Raw genomic sequence first — 11,161 nt, 5'->3', positions numbered from 1 at the left:
ATTTGCACACATTTGTGCGTATTTGCGCATATTTGTGTGTGTTTTGCGCATTTGCGTGTGTTTGCACACATTTGTGCGTATTTGCGCATATTTGTGCGTATTTGCGCATATTTGTGCGCATTTGCGAGCATTTGTGCACATTTTTGAATATATTTCTTTTGTTTATAGAAGAATAGTTAGGGGTAAGTGTAGGGTTAGGGTGGGGGTTAGGTTTAGGGTTAGGGCTGGGTTTGGGGGTGGGATCAGGCTTGGGAGGGAATTTTAGCTAGGTAGTTAGCTTAGATAGGGGGAGGGGATTTTTCATCAAGAAGATGTGCCGGCTGTAAGTACCATTCCTTTGCTTTCTCTTGGTCTCATGGGGGCGGGGTGTGAGTCCTGGGTCCCCTCCACAGCTTTAGCTCTCTGGTCCACCAGGGAGCTTCATGGCTGAGTGGAGATTTGAACCCTGCTCTCCCAGGTCCTCCCAGTCCAGCCCTCCAACCACTACACCTCTGCCTGGCTCCATTTTGCATCTCTCCAGCTGCCCTACAATATTGGCCTTCTCCCCCTTCCTGGGGGTCTCTCTGGCTCCAAGAGAGGCTCTACCCCCTTCCTCATGTTCTGCTCCACTTCTGGGACATCTTGATGCTTGGAGGACCCTCCTAGGGGTCTCCTCCCTCACCAGGAAGGGCAGGGCTGTCCTAAGAAGACGAGGCAGAGCAGCCCTTTAACAGCTGGCAATGCTTGTCTTTCCTTTGGGCTGGAACTCTTGAACCCATAGCACTTGGGGCCTCCTTTCTCTCTCTGCCAGCCATTTGTGCTCTGGGCTGCCTCTTTCCAGCTCTGGCGATGCCCTTTCAGGTCGCAGAACTGCAGAGAGAAGGCAGGAATTGGGCCAAACGCCCCTCCTCACACACAAACACACACACAAACACACACACACACACACAGTTGGCATAGCAACTGGACAGGGCTCCTGTTTATGTGCTGGTATGCTCAAGGGATTATGGCTGCCCTGTATCAAACCTTCCCCATTTTGTAGTCCCTCCTTCATGGAGTAAAATAAAAGTGGAACAGTGCAAATCCGATGTATGGTTGATTTTCTATGGATTTATAACAGAAGCGTAGCGTATGTAGTGTGTGAGTGTGAGTGTGTGAGTGTGAAGTTTGTACAAACTGAATGATTGGGGGGGGGTTCCTGCGACAGTCCTAAGAAGACAAGGCAGAGCAGCCCTTTAACAGCTGGCAATGCTTGTCTTTCCTTTGGGTTGGAGCTCTTGAACCCATAGCACTTGGGGCCTCCTTTCTCTCTCTGCCAGCCATTTGTGCTCTAGGGTGCCTCTTTCCATCTCTGCCGATGCCCTTTCAGGTCGCAGAACTGCAAAGAGATGGCAGGAATTGGGCCAGATGCCCCTCCTCTCTCTCTCACACACACACGAATTGGGACTGCCGGCTTCTGAGTCGCTCCCTCTGCTCGTCTCTTCTAGGTTCAGGCGCTTAAGGCGGCTGATCAGCTGCAAGAAGGTGGCTCCCTTGGAAGTTCTGGAGCAGCCCACGGTGTCGGGTGAGCAAGTGGCCCTCCTTTTGGAGATGGAGGAGGGCAGGAATGGGCTGGGGGGGCATCTAGTAAAAAGATGCACAGAGCCAGACGGCTGGATCCAACCTGCCTATCTGCGACAGCATCTGGAAACCCAACCGCCCCCCCCCCAAGCAACCACCCCATTTTGTGGGGTCTGTTGGAGGAAGCAGGGGGCTGGGCTGTGGGGCAAGGCAGGGGGACAGTTGTCAGAGGGGCATCTTCCCTGGGGAGCCATGTTCTGGGGGCAGGAGGTTAGGATTGGCCCCCAAGGCCTGGGGTGTCCTTCTCCTGTAGTAGGGACTTGGAATCCAGGAGAAAACTCTTGGAAAAGCCTTGCAAGGGCTCAGGGAGGAACTCACCTGTCCCCATGTCCTTCTCTTTGCAGATGTGCTGGGAATCCACATCCCTTCCGTTGCGGTGAGTATTGGATAAAACGAGAGTGGGGAGGGGATCCCTCAGACCTGCCCCCCTCTTGCACTCTACTCTGCACTCTCAGATGTGGAGAAGCCCTCCCCCCACAAGGAACTGACAGCCTGACTTTTGTCTTTCAGCTGCTAGACAAAGATCAGCTGTATCTCCTGGGCATCATCCAGGACTGCCAGGCAGCTCGGCTCAGGGGGCTCCGAACCCTGAAGTACTCCAAGGAGGAGACAACCAAAGCCATTCTGGTGAGTGATGGGTGGTGTGAGGGACCCCCTTGGGGAGGGAGGGGCAGAGAGGGGCTGGCGTTTGGGGTTGGAGCCCTGTCCTCTGGAGACTCCTGGAAGGAGCTGACTTTCCTCCTCTGCTCTCTTCTAGAACATCCTCGGCCACTTGGAGGACTTCAGGGATCGCCCCCTGAGCCTGGCCCTGGCCTTCGAGGCCCTCCTGCAGTTGAGGTGAGTGGGGTCCTTGAGGTGGGCAGGGCTGCAGGGGGACAGAACTCCAGGGGGAGCTTTGGGTGGGCAAGTCTGGCAGGAGGGACAAGGGTCAAGGGAGACTTGGAGGAGGCAGTGTCTAACCCCTTCCCTTTCTCTCTCCAGTTTTATGAGACCCCACTTCAGTCTCTCTATGGTGAGTGCAATCCTCCATAGAACAACAGAGGCAGTTCTGGGGAGCGCAGAAGAGGACAAAGAGGTATGTCCTCTGCTTTAACTTCTCTTTGCACAGCTCTTTCTTCTTTTTACATTCTTACAAAATTTAACCCAGCAGCACTCTACCTCTCTTCTCTCTTTTCCCACAGGAACTGAAGAGGCCATTCCAAAGCCTGCTGGGGGGTCTCCTCTTAGAAGCCCCCAATACTAGCACCCTTCTCCAATTGCTTACTGTAAGTATCCTGATAGCATCAGGAGTGGTTTTAGGGTTGCCCCCCTGTCCCTTACCCAACTAACTGTCCCATTTCTTTCATCCCGCAGGACCTCCGATATTACGCCCTTTTGGGGAGTGAAGACCAAAGGAAATTAGGGGCCAGCAGTATATCCCTGCTGCTGGCCCTTTCACGAAGATTCCCGAACCTAAGAGTAAGTATTTTGCCTTCCTGTATTCAGTTCTTTGGTTGCTTCCATCCTTCCTGGGTGGGGCTGCTTCTCTTACACCCATCCAGGGTGGGGTTCATAGAGTCAACTGACTCATATTTGTTTTTCCTCTGCAGAACACAGTAATTCGGCCGGAGCTGGCTTGCTTCAGGAATAATCTGAAAGAAGGTAAGCCCCACACCTTGGGGACAGTGAACTCCCTGTCCCTTGTTTGCCCAAGACACACCTCCCAGGTCTTCTTGCTGGGAGTCCTGCAGGACCTGCTCCCTGCCTGGTAGGCCTTTCCCACCTGGCCTAGGAGGGCAGCACCCAGACTGACTTCAGCTACACGAAGCAGAGAGGACTGAACTGATTTTCTCTCTTTTTCATTCTTTTCCATCTAGATGACATCATCATTGAAGAGTTGTGAGTTTCCTCCTTGAAGGAATTGCTGATCTATTTGGACGTCTCAACTGGCCAAAGACTGGCAGAAGAAGAGGCACTGAGAATCAGGAGAGGGACAGATGATTTAAGCAGCCATGAAATATGGACTGAGATTGGGCAGAAGAAAGAAAGAAAGAAAGAAAGAAAGAAAGAAAGAAAGAAAGAAAGAAAGAAAGAAAGTTTTTAATAGATTTTGAATAAACGTGCAATAAATTATTACTGTTTTGAATTTCATTGTATTATTGTCTTCTTTTCTGTTGTTGAAATAGCATGAGCATTTTTTGCTGCTGCAGCACTCCTCGGGTTGACTCATGTTAAGCTTGTGGTCCACTAAGACCCCTAGATCCTTTCCCCATGTACTACTAGCAAACCAGGTATCCCCCATCTTATACTGGTGCAGCCGGTTCTTCCTGCCAAAGTGCAGAACCTTAGATTAGTCCCTATTGGATTTCTTTTTGTTTTTGGTCATTTATGATTAAGTTATTAGGAGGAAAATGGAATTAGGAGTCATTTTCATCAAAGGAATTAAGGCAATTTATACAGATCAAACTGCAAACCTGATTGTAAATAATGCCATTACAGGAAAAATGTAAGGTATAGAAGGGGACAAGGCAAGAATGCCCCCTATCACTGCTTCAATCTATATCAGCCCTAGAGGTGTTGGTGCAGAGGATAAGAAATAATTCTGACATAAAGGGGATATGGGTGGGCCAGCGGAATTATAAGATAAAAGCCTTTGCGGGTGATGTGGTGTTTTCTGTAGAAGAACCATTGAGAAGTGTACCTAAGTGATTACCATTTTCAGAGTTGGTTACATTATTGGCAACTACATGAAATATACAAAGAAGATAACAAGAAAGGATTTAGCTATACGACATGCAGATTCCAAAAGGAAATTGTAGAAGGGAAGGTGAAGCTGCTGAAAGGTGGATGTAGTAGTCTGTTAGAATGGGAAAGAAAAGATGAAGAGGTGAAGTCAGTAATGATTAAATGGGCACAGGATATAGGTCACAATATGATGTTTGAAGACTGGGAAAGATTATGGAAAACTGATTTAAAATTTACAGATTGCCCTCTGTTGAAAGAAAATTATATGAAAATGATGTATAGATGGTATACAACACCTACAGATAAGAAGAATGTATAAAACTGGTTCAAACATGTGTTGGAAATGTAAGGAAAAAGAAGGGACTTTTTACCATATGTGGTAGGATTGCAGTAAAATTAGAAAATTTTGGGAAATGATATATAATGAGTTGAAGAAAATGTTCCAATTAACATTTGTCAAAAAACCTGAAGCATTTTTGTTAGGGATTTTAGGGAAAGACCTGCCAAGGAAATTTAAGAATATCTTTATGTACATGACAATGGCAGCAAGAGTCTTAATAGCACAAGGATGGAAGAATGAAGAAACCCCGACTGAAGAACTATGGCAAGAGAAACTGATGGACTATGCGGAATTGGTGAAATTGACATACAGACTACGTGATAAGGACAATTGTGACTTTAAAGAAGAATGGGAACCTTTTACAAAGTATTTAAATAAACAACAGAATGAACTGGACTCCTTGGCAGGTTTTGAATAAACATTCACAAATTTATTATTAATAACATATAGACAAATAGGTTAAGGATTTTTACAATTTTATAATATGCAGAAAATTCTACATATGGAAAAACCAGAGAGAGGAGCTGAGGGAAGTCTGGAGGAGGCTGGAGGGGGGGGGGTTCTATTTTGGGGAAGGGGAAGGGGAAAATGGAGGGGGGAAATGAGGATAATACGTTTTATTGATAAAATGTTATGTTACAATTCCTAATAAAAAATCTTATAAAAAAGGTGTACCTAAGTTTTTGGAGGAAATAAGGAAATATGGAGAAGTTGCAGGTCTTAAAACAACTAAAACTAAGGTTTTGGTGAAAAAGATGGATGCACAGGCAAAAAAAGATTGGCAGATGGCCAGTGGGCTGACAACTGAGAAAAAGGTGAAGTATCTGGAAATATGGTTAACAATGAAAAACTCCAATATATTTCAAGACAATTATGTAAAGACATGAATAGATATGCAGGAAGCTGAGGTGCTGTGTGAGTGCAACTGCAAGAAACAAGCTCCTGTGCTGATAAGTGATACCCCACTTACCTAGAATACAAGAAGAGCCAATGGCGGAGGAAGGGGAGTGCAGGTGGTGTGGGACACCCCAGGTGTCATCACTGAGGGGAGTGACAAAAATATGAGTTTTGGTTGGTTGGTTTAAAAAATGGGTTCACTAAACTTTTTAGTTCAGTCAACAAATGTAACGAAATGTGGCTGGCACTGGGCGCCACACTGCGGGGGCTGGCACTTACCATGGGGCCTGCAGTGTGCCCGAGCCATGCGTCTCTCCTGGGAGTGACATGGTAGCTTGGGGGCCTGTTGGCTCCGCACTGCCTGAAACGGCAGCGTGGGACTTGCGTCTGCCCACCACCGCTCCCTCAGCTGCCCTACAGCTGAGAGGTAGGCAGCGGAGAGGCGCCACACAGTTCAACCTGCCCCCATGGGCTAGCTACGCTGCTGGTCTCAGTCACTGGAAACAGGCCTTTTTAGTTTACTATGTTTGCTTGAGATGTAAAATATTACACACACACACACACAGTCTAATAAAGCTTTTGCCCCACTGTTACTTTTACGAAGTGGGAGCTACTGCAAATCTATCTAACATTGCATGCAATCCTTTTGTGCGAGCTTGATCATGAAAGAAAAAGTTCGTGCTTTATATGGATTTCAGGCTACAATGTCTTCCCATCGCCAGGACAGGGCTCTGCAAACAGCTGGGGGGTTATTGACACTGTAAAATCCTGCTCATTCTAAATCAAGCGGGATGAAAACCTCCAGAGAAAGGTCTCTTTGCAAGAATTTGCTAGCACATCCCACACATGCCGCTAAAGAATTTACAACACAATAGCTACAGATGAGTTCTTAAAAGCTATTAAAACCTCAAAAAGTTTTAAACCAGCTTGCTAGCGAAAACGCTATTTTGTCAGTGTCTGCGAGTGGGAAGCATACGGCGAGTAATTTTTGGAATATGCTCTGACAAAAGAAAAAAGAAAAATCTGATCTCTCAGATGAAATGAACCTGTCCTTTGCTATCATCAAAGCTATAGATTCAGAGGCAGTTTGCTACTGAATACTAGCTGCTTTGGGGTTGGGGTGAGATGAGTAATGAAACAGGGCTATTGCTGGTGGGCTTCTCAGAAGCACGTTCTGGGCCATTGAGCCAGATCAGTGTTTGGTCTGTTTCAGAGCAGCTTTTCTTACTTTTTTAGGGTTCCTAGAGAAATCTCCTCTTGGCATTTTGGGAAATTAATTTTTACTAACATTCTATATTATACTGGCAGCAAAATGAAGTTATTCAAAATCAAAACAAAGGTAAACAAATATTAGGTGACTTTATAGAGTGAAGTGTGGCTGCGGGTGGCACTGTGGGTTAAACCACAGAGCCTAGGACTTGCCGATCAGAAGGTCGGCGGTTCGAATCCCCACGACGGAGTGAGCTCCCGTTGCTCGGTCCCTGCTCCTGCCAACCTAGCAGTTCGAAAGCACGTCAAAGTGCAAGTAGATAAACAGGTACCACTCCGGCAGAAAGGTAAATGGCGTTTCCATGCACTGCTCTGGTTCACCAGAAGCGGCTTAGTCATGCTGGTCACATGACTGGAAGCTGTACTCGGGCTCCTTTGGCCAATAAAGGGAGATGAGCGCCGCAACCCCAGAGTCGGTCATGACTGGACCTAATGGTCAGGGGTCCCTTTACCTTTACCTTACAGAGTGAAATTATAGGCTGAGTAATCCCCTTTCCCTTTTCGCTTGACTAGTGTTTATTGGTTTGTGTGTTGTGGATGATATATTTGTGGGAGGTTTTCTGTGGCCTGCTTGTTTTGCTCTTATGTTCACTGCAACCAAATGTATATGTGTAGATGCTCAAAGTTTTGATTGTCTGCTTGCTTCTCATTGATACAGTAAGTCTTAAAAACAGCAATAGCAATGGGAATTATGCAGCAAAGAGTTTGGGGAATGGCTTCCAGTTCAAACCTAGGAATCTCCAGATTCCCCATCCCTGTTTGGAGGTGAATGAGAGGGCCTGTGGAGTCCAGAAAAGTTGATGGTTTCCTAAGCCAGCCACAGAGGAAAGAAAGTCAATTTCTCTGCAACCAGCACAGAAACACAAAGGGCTTGCAGAGGAGTGCTGGATCCTCTGCCCCCTCTTTTAAAAAACACAACCTGCCAAGGAGTCAAAGGCTCACATTTCCTGTGAGCTGCGGAGGACGGGATTGCCCTCACCTGCACTCAACACAGAAGCCTTGTAGCAAGCTAGTAAAGATTTCTGCAGGCTAGTAAGTTCTGTTGGCATATATACAAGTCTGGCCAACTGCCTCCCCCTGTAGTAAACTATAGAGAGAAAACAAGATAATTTGCTTCCATATGCACTTGGCCTATATACTAGCTTTCTATCAGGTAGATCACTGTTGCTTGCCAGGAGGGCAGAACGAAGGATGAGGCAGCTGAGAGACCAACACAATGCAAAGACACCAGCGTTAATGGCAGGTTGCCTTCAGCAGTGCATTGGCACCACCAATGGTGCGTGGTCAGTGGACATGGGGGACTAGGCTAGCCCCCTAAACGTTCCTGGTAAATTAGAATATTAGAATATGCTGGGCACCTCCTTCCCAAAGCCCGAGAAGCTTCTGCCCAGCTTAGGGAGGGAGGCACAATGCTCTGATGGGTCCAAGAGCTCTCTTGCCAACTTCCTAAAGCCCACCTGGTTTTGGGAAGGAGGCAGAAGGGCTGCAGCATCCTGTTGGAGCCCTGGCACCTCCTTCCCAAAATCTGGGAAGTTTCTGTCCAGGAAGGAGGCAACATGCTCACGAGCATGACATCAGGAAGTCGCATGTGCGTTGTGCCCCACCCAATCTCCCTCACAAGCTGGAACCTCAGCCCAAACTCTTCCCCTAAAACAATTTTTTAAAATAATATTTTTTATTAATTTTAACATATAAATCTTTTTGGACTTCCATCGGCACCTCTGATGACCCACCGTTTTAACCACTTCTTATGCATTTCTTAACTTTATATTGCCTTTACATTTCTTAACAAATCATCCTCCCCCTTATCCATTTTTACAATACTTCTAATAATACTCCTCACAAAACGTCTTGCAACCCTACAAACGTCGTCTGTTCTTCACAATTACCGGTACTTTTCAAATAGTCCGTAAATTTACTCCAGTCTTCCGTGAATTTCTGGTCTTGCCGGTTTCGAATCCTTCCTGTTAGTTTATCTAATTCTGCATAGTCCATTAACTTCATCCTCCATTCTTCAATAGACAGTAACTCTTCTTGCTTCCATTTTTGGGCCAATAATATTCTTGCTGCTGTTATTGCATATAAAAAGAGCTTACATTCCTTTCTATTTATATCACTCCCCACAATGCCCAATAAAAATGCTTCTGGTTTCTTTATAAATGTATATTTCAACATTTTTTTCAACTCATTATATATCATCTCCCAGAAGCATTTCACCTTTTTTACATTCCCACCACATTACCTAAAACAAATTTCACCACACACCATTGAACACCACACTGACTTCTCTGCACAACAACACCACCTGACCCAGTGAGTTTCTTCTGCTTCTCAACAGGGTGGAGCAGTTTTATTGTTATAAAATAATTCAGATGGAATCCAGTTGCAATGCTTATATAATGCAGCTTAGGGTGTGGGAAAAGCCCCAGAAAGTCTTGCAGCTACAATTTTTACTAAGATTTCAACGACAGGACCTTTCAAGTGTAACTTTTAAAGTGTCATGCATACAGTATTTATTCAAACACACTGGCGTTTGAAAGGAGGCCATACAATGGCTCTAATTGTACAAATCATGTCCTACTAGAATTAGGTCAACTTGTAATGAGGATAAGCACTGAACAGTTGCAAGCTCCACAAAGAAAAAGAAGGATATTTACAGAAGCCAGAGCTCACAGGGCACACACTATCAGGAGAGGTTTTTTTTTTTGGGGGGGGTACCTAAATACTTACAGTAACTATACATATTCTTTAAATGTTACAGTAACTATACATATTCTTTAAATGTTGACCAGCAGCAAAAAAGGACATTCTCGCCATGCAAAAAAATCTGCACAGTATTGCATGAAACTAATTGAGCTTCCCACCATGAAAAGAAAGAAGGAAAGACATTGGAAGAGGCTTTGAGATGGAGAGAAACAGATATATATATACCTGGGCCTTTAGGACAAGATTTCAATGGTGAGGAAAATGTTTGGCGTTTATTAGACTGGCGGGATATTGTATCCTGGAATAGCATGGCTGGTTTCACACCATTTTAAAAAAATGGAGCTGTTTAAAGGCTTCTCTGATATCTTTCCTAACATTTCTAAACAGATAAGGAGTCTGTCTCCCATTAAACACAGTGATCATGTGTCAACGGCTCCACCCTCAACCATATGTAAAGACTGGCTCACTCAAGTCAGGGGACTCCCATAAACTATCTAAACTTCAGGACTATCTAAACTCTTTCCCCCTGGGCCTTTTCATCTTGAAGGCCAGCTCTGAAACTTCTCAGCCCAAGACAAGTCATTCTAGGTGACTGCGAAGCTGCTGGGCTGGCCCAGCCCCAACAGACCAGCCTAAATCATTCCTGTATGTGTGCAGGTATAATCAATTGTCGCATAATTTGCCCAACGATTCAGCAGAAAGTTGTCAAAAGGTCAACATTTGAAGTGAAAATTTGGTGTGCACAGCCCTAGTTAAAAGGCTTTTCGCCAAGAGGGTGCCCTGTCAATCATATGCTGAATTGAAAGGATGGATTTCCTCAAACAAATATCAAATTCAAGGTCACAACGCTTGGAGGGTTCTTCTATGGGTTTTGGTTGACTCAGTGGTAGTCATGCTACCACAAGTGTGTGAGGGAAAGATAGGGCCATCTGATTGCACTTTAGAGACATGTCTCGTGAGTTTATTCTGGTGGTTAGGCCTTTATTTTGATCTTTGCCGTCTAGTCTGTTCAGCACATGAAATGTTCTTAAGAACGCTTATTCTGACTTCATCATAAATCCTTTGGTCCTTTCTTTTAAGTGGTGAGCAAGGGTTACACAGACGATGAAAGATGCATGAACTTTGAAAGACTTGCTTTTGATGAAAGTTTATACATATTTGGAGTAGTCGCTTGATGTTATGATTGGGCCCATATGAACCCACACTGTCATAAAAGGGGGGGCTAAATAAGAAATAAAAACACTTTGAGTGCTGTTCAGTTCTCGCTTGGTGACACAAATAGACACTAGTGGGGACGTCAGTGGGCTGTTCGGGTATCAGCTACTGAAGTTTTAATATTTTATCAGGAATTTATAAAGGACGGAAAATTCCTCAAGTGATGGGACTAAAATGGCTTCCTAAGCAACGCTGAATGTATTAGGCAGAAGCAAACCACTAAGTGTAAACTCAGTGAGTTACAACAAATCGAAACCCCCTGATGAGCCCATACATATGGTCTATGTGTTTGCAGGCAGGTATTTACAGTTAGAAACTGACTGGAATTTTTGAAAGGTTAGCACTGTTTTTTATCTTTTTCTGACTTTGTCATTTCAAATTGTGAAGGAGCTTTTTCCAAGTGATTTTTCA

At 45.1% G+C, this 11,161-nt stretch overlaps 1 protein-coding gene across 2 annotated transcripts; it reads left to right on the top strand.

Annotated features, from left to right (window-relative positions):
* The first annotated feature begins 39 nt into the window (after positions 1-39).
* LOC307215386 (uncharacterized protein) lies at positions 40-3,499 on the top strand. Of its 2 annotated transcripts, XM_079974581.1 has the most exons (10): positions 40-322; positions 1,467-1,543; positions 1,944-1,975; positions 2,110-2,226; positions 2,357-2,436; positions 2,581-2,674; positions 2,781-2,864; positions 2,953-3,057; positions 3,189-3,240; positions 3,456-3,499. In XM_079974581.1, the coding sequence occupies exons 1-10, from the start codon at positions 312-314 to the stop codon at positions 3,479-3,481; spliced, it is 678 nt and encodes a 225-aa protein (XP_079830707.1). In that variant the 5' UTR covers positions 40-311; the 3' UTR covers positions 3,482-3,499. The 2 variants fall into 2 exon arrangements, with proteins under 2 accessions (XP_079830707.1, XP_079830706.1); XM_079974580.1 differs by lacking the exon at positions 40-322 and having other exon boundaries at positions 971-1,543.
* The last annotated feature ends 7,662 nt before the right edge of the window (positions 3,500-11,161 follow it).

Source organism: Podarcis cretensis (assembly GCF_951804945.1).
Source record: "Podarcis cretensis genome assembly, chromosome: 4".
Taxonomy (NCBI): Eukaryota; Metazoa; Chordata; class Lepidosauria; order Squamata; family Lacertidae; genus Podarcis; species Podarcis cretensis.
The sequence above is the reverse complement of the archived record's forward strand: the minus strand, read 5'-3'. Positions and strand labels throughout refer to the sequence as shown.

Bases quoted from the DNA above. Each gene is read 5' to 3' on its own strand.
- LOC307215386 (XM_079974580.1), top strand. From the start codon at position 1,387: ATGCCCCTCCTCTCTCTCTCACACACACACGAATTGGGACTGCCGGCT. The intron at 2,227-2,356 runs GTGAGTGATGGG...GCTCTCTTCTAG, and splicing joins AGACAACCAAAGCCATTCTG to AACATCCTCGGCCACTTGGA. The intron at 2,675-2,780 runs GTATGTCCTCTG...CTTTTCCCACAG, and splicing joins GCGCAGAAGAGGACAAAGAG to GAACTGAAGAGGCCATTCCA.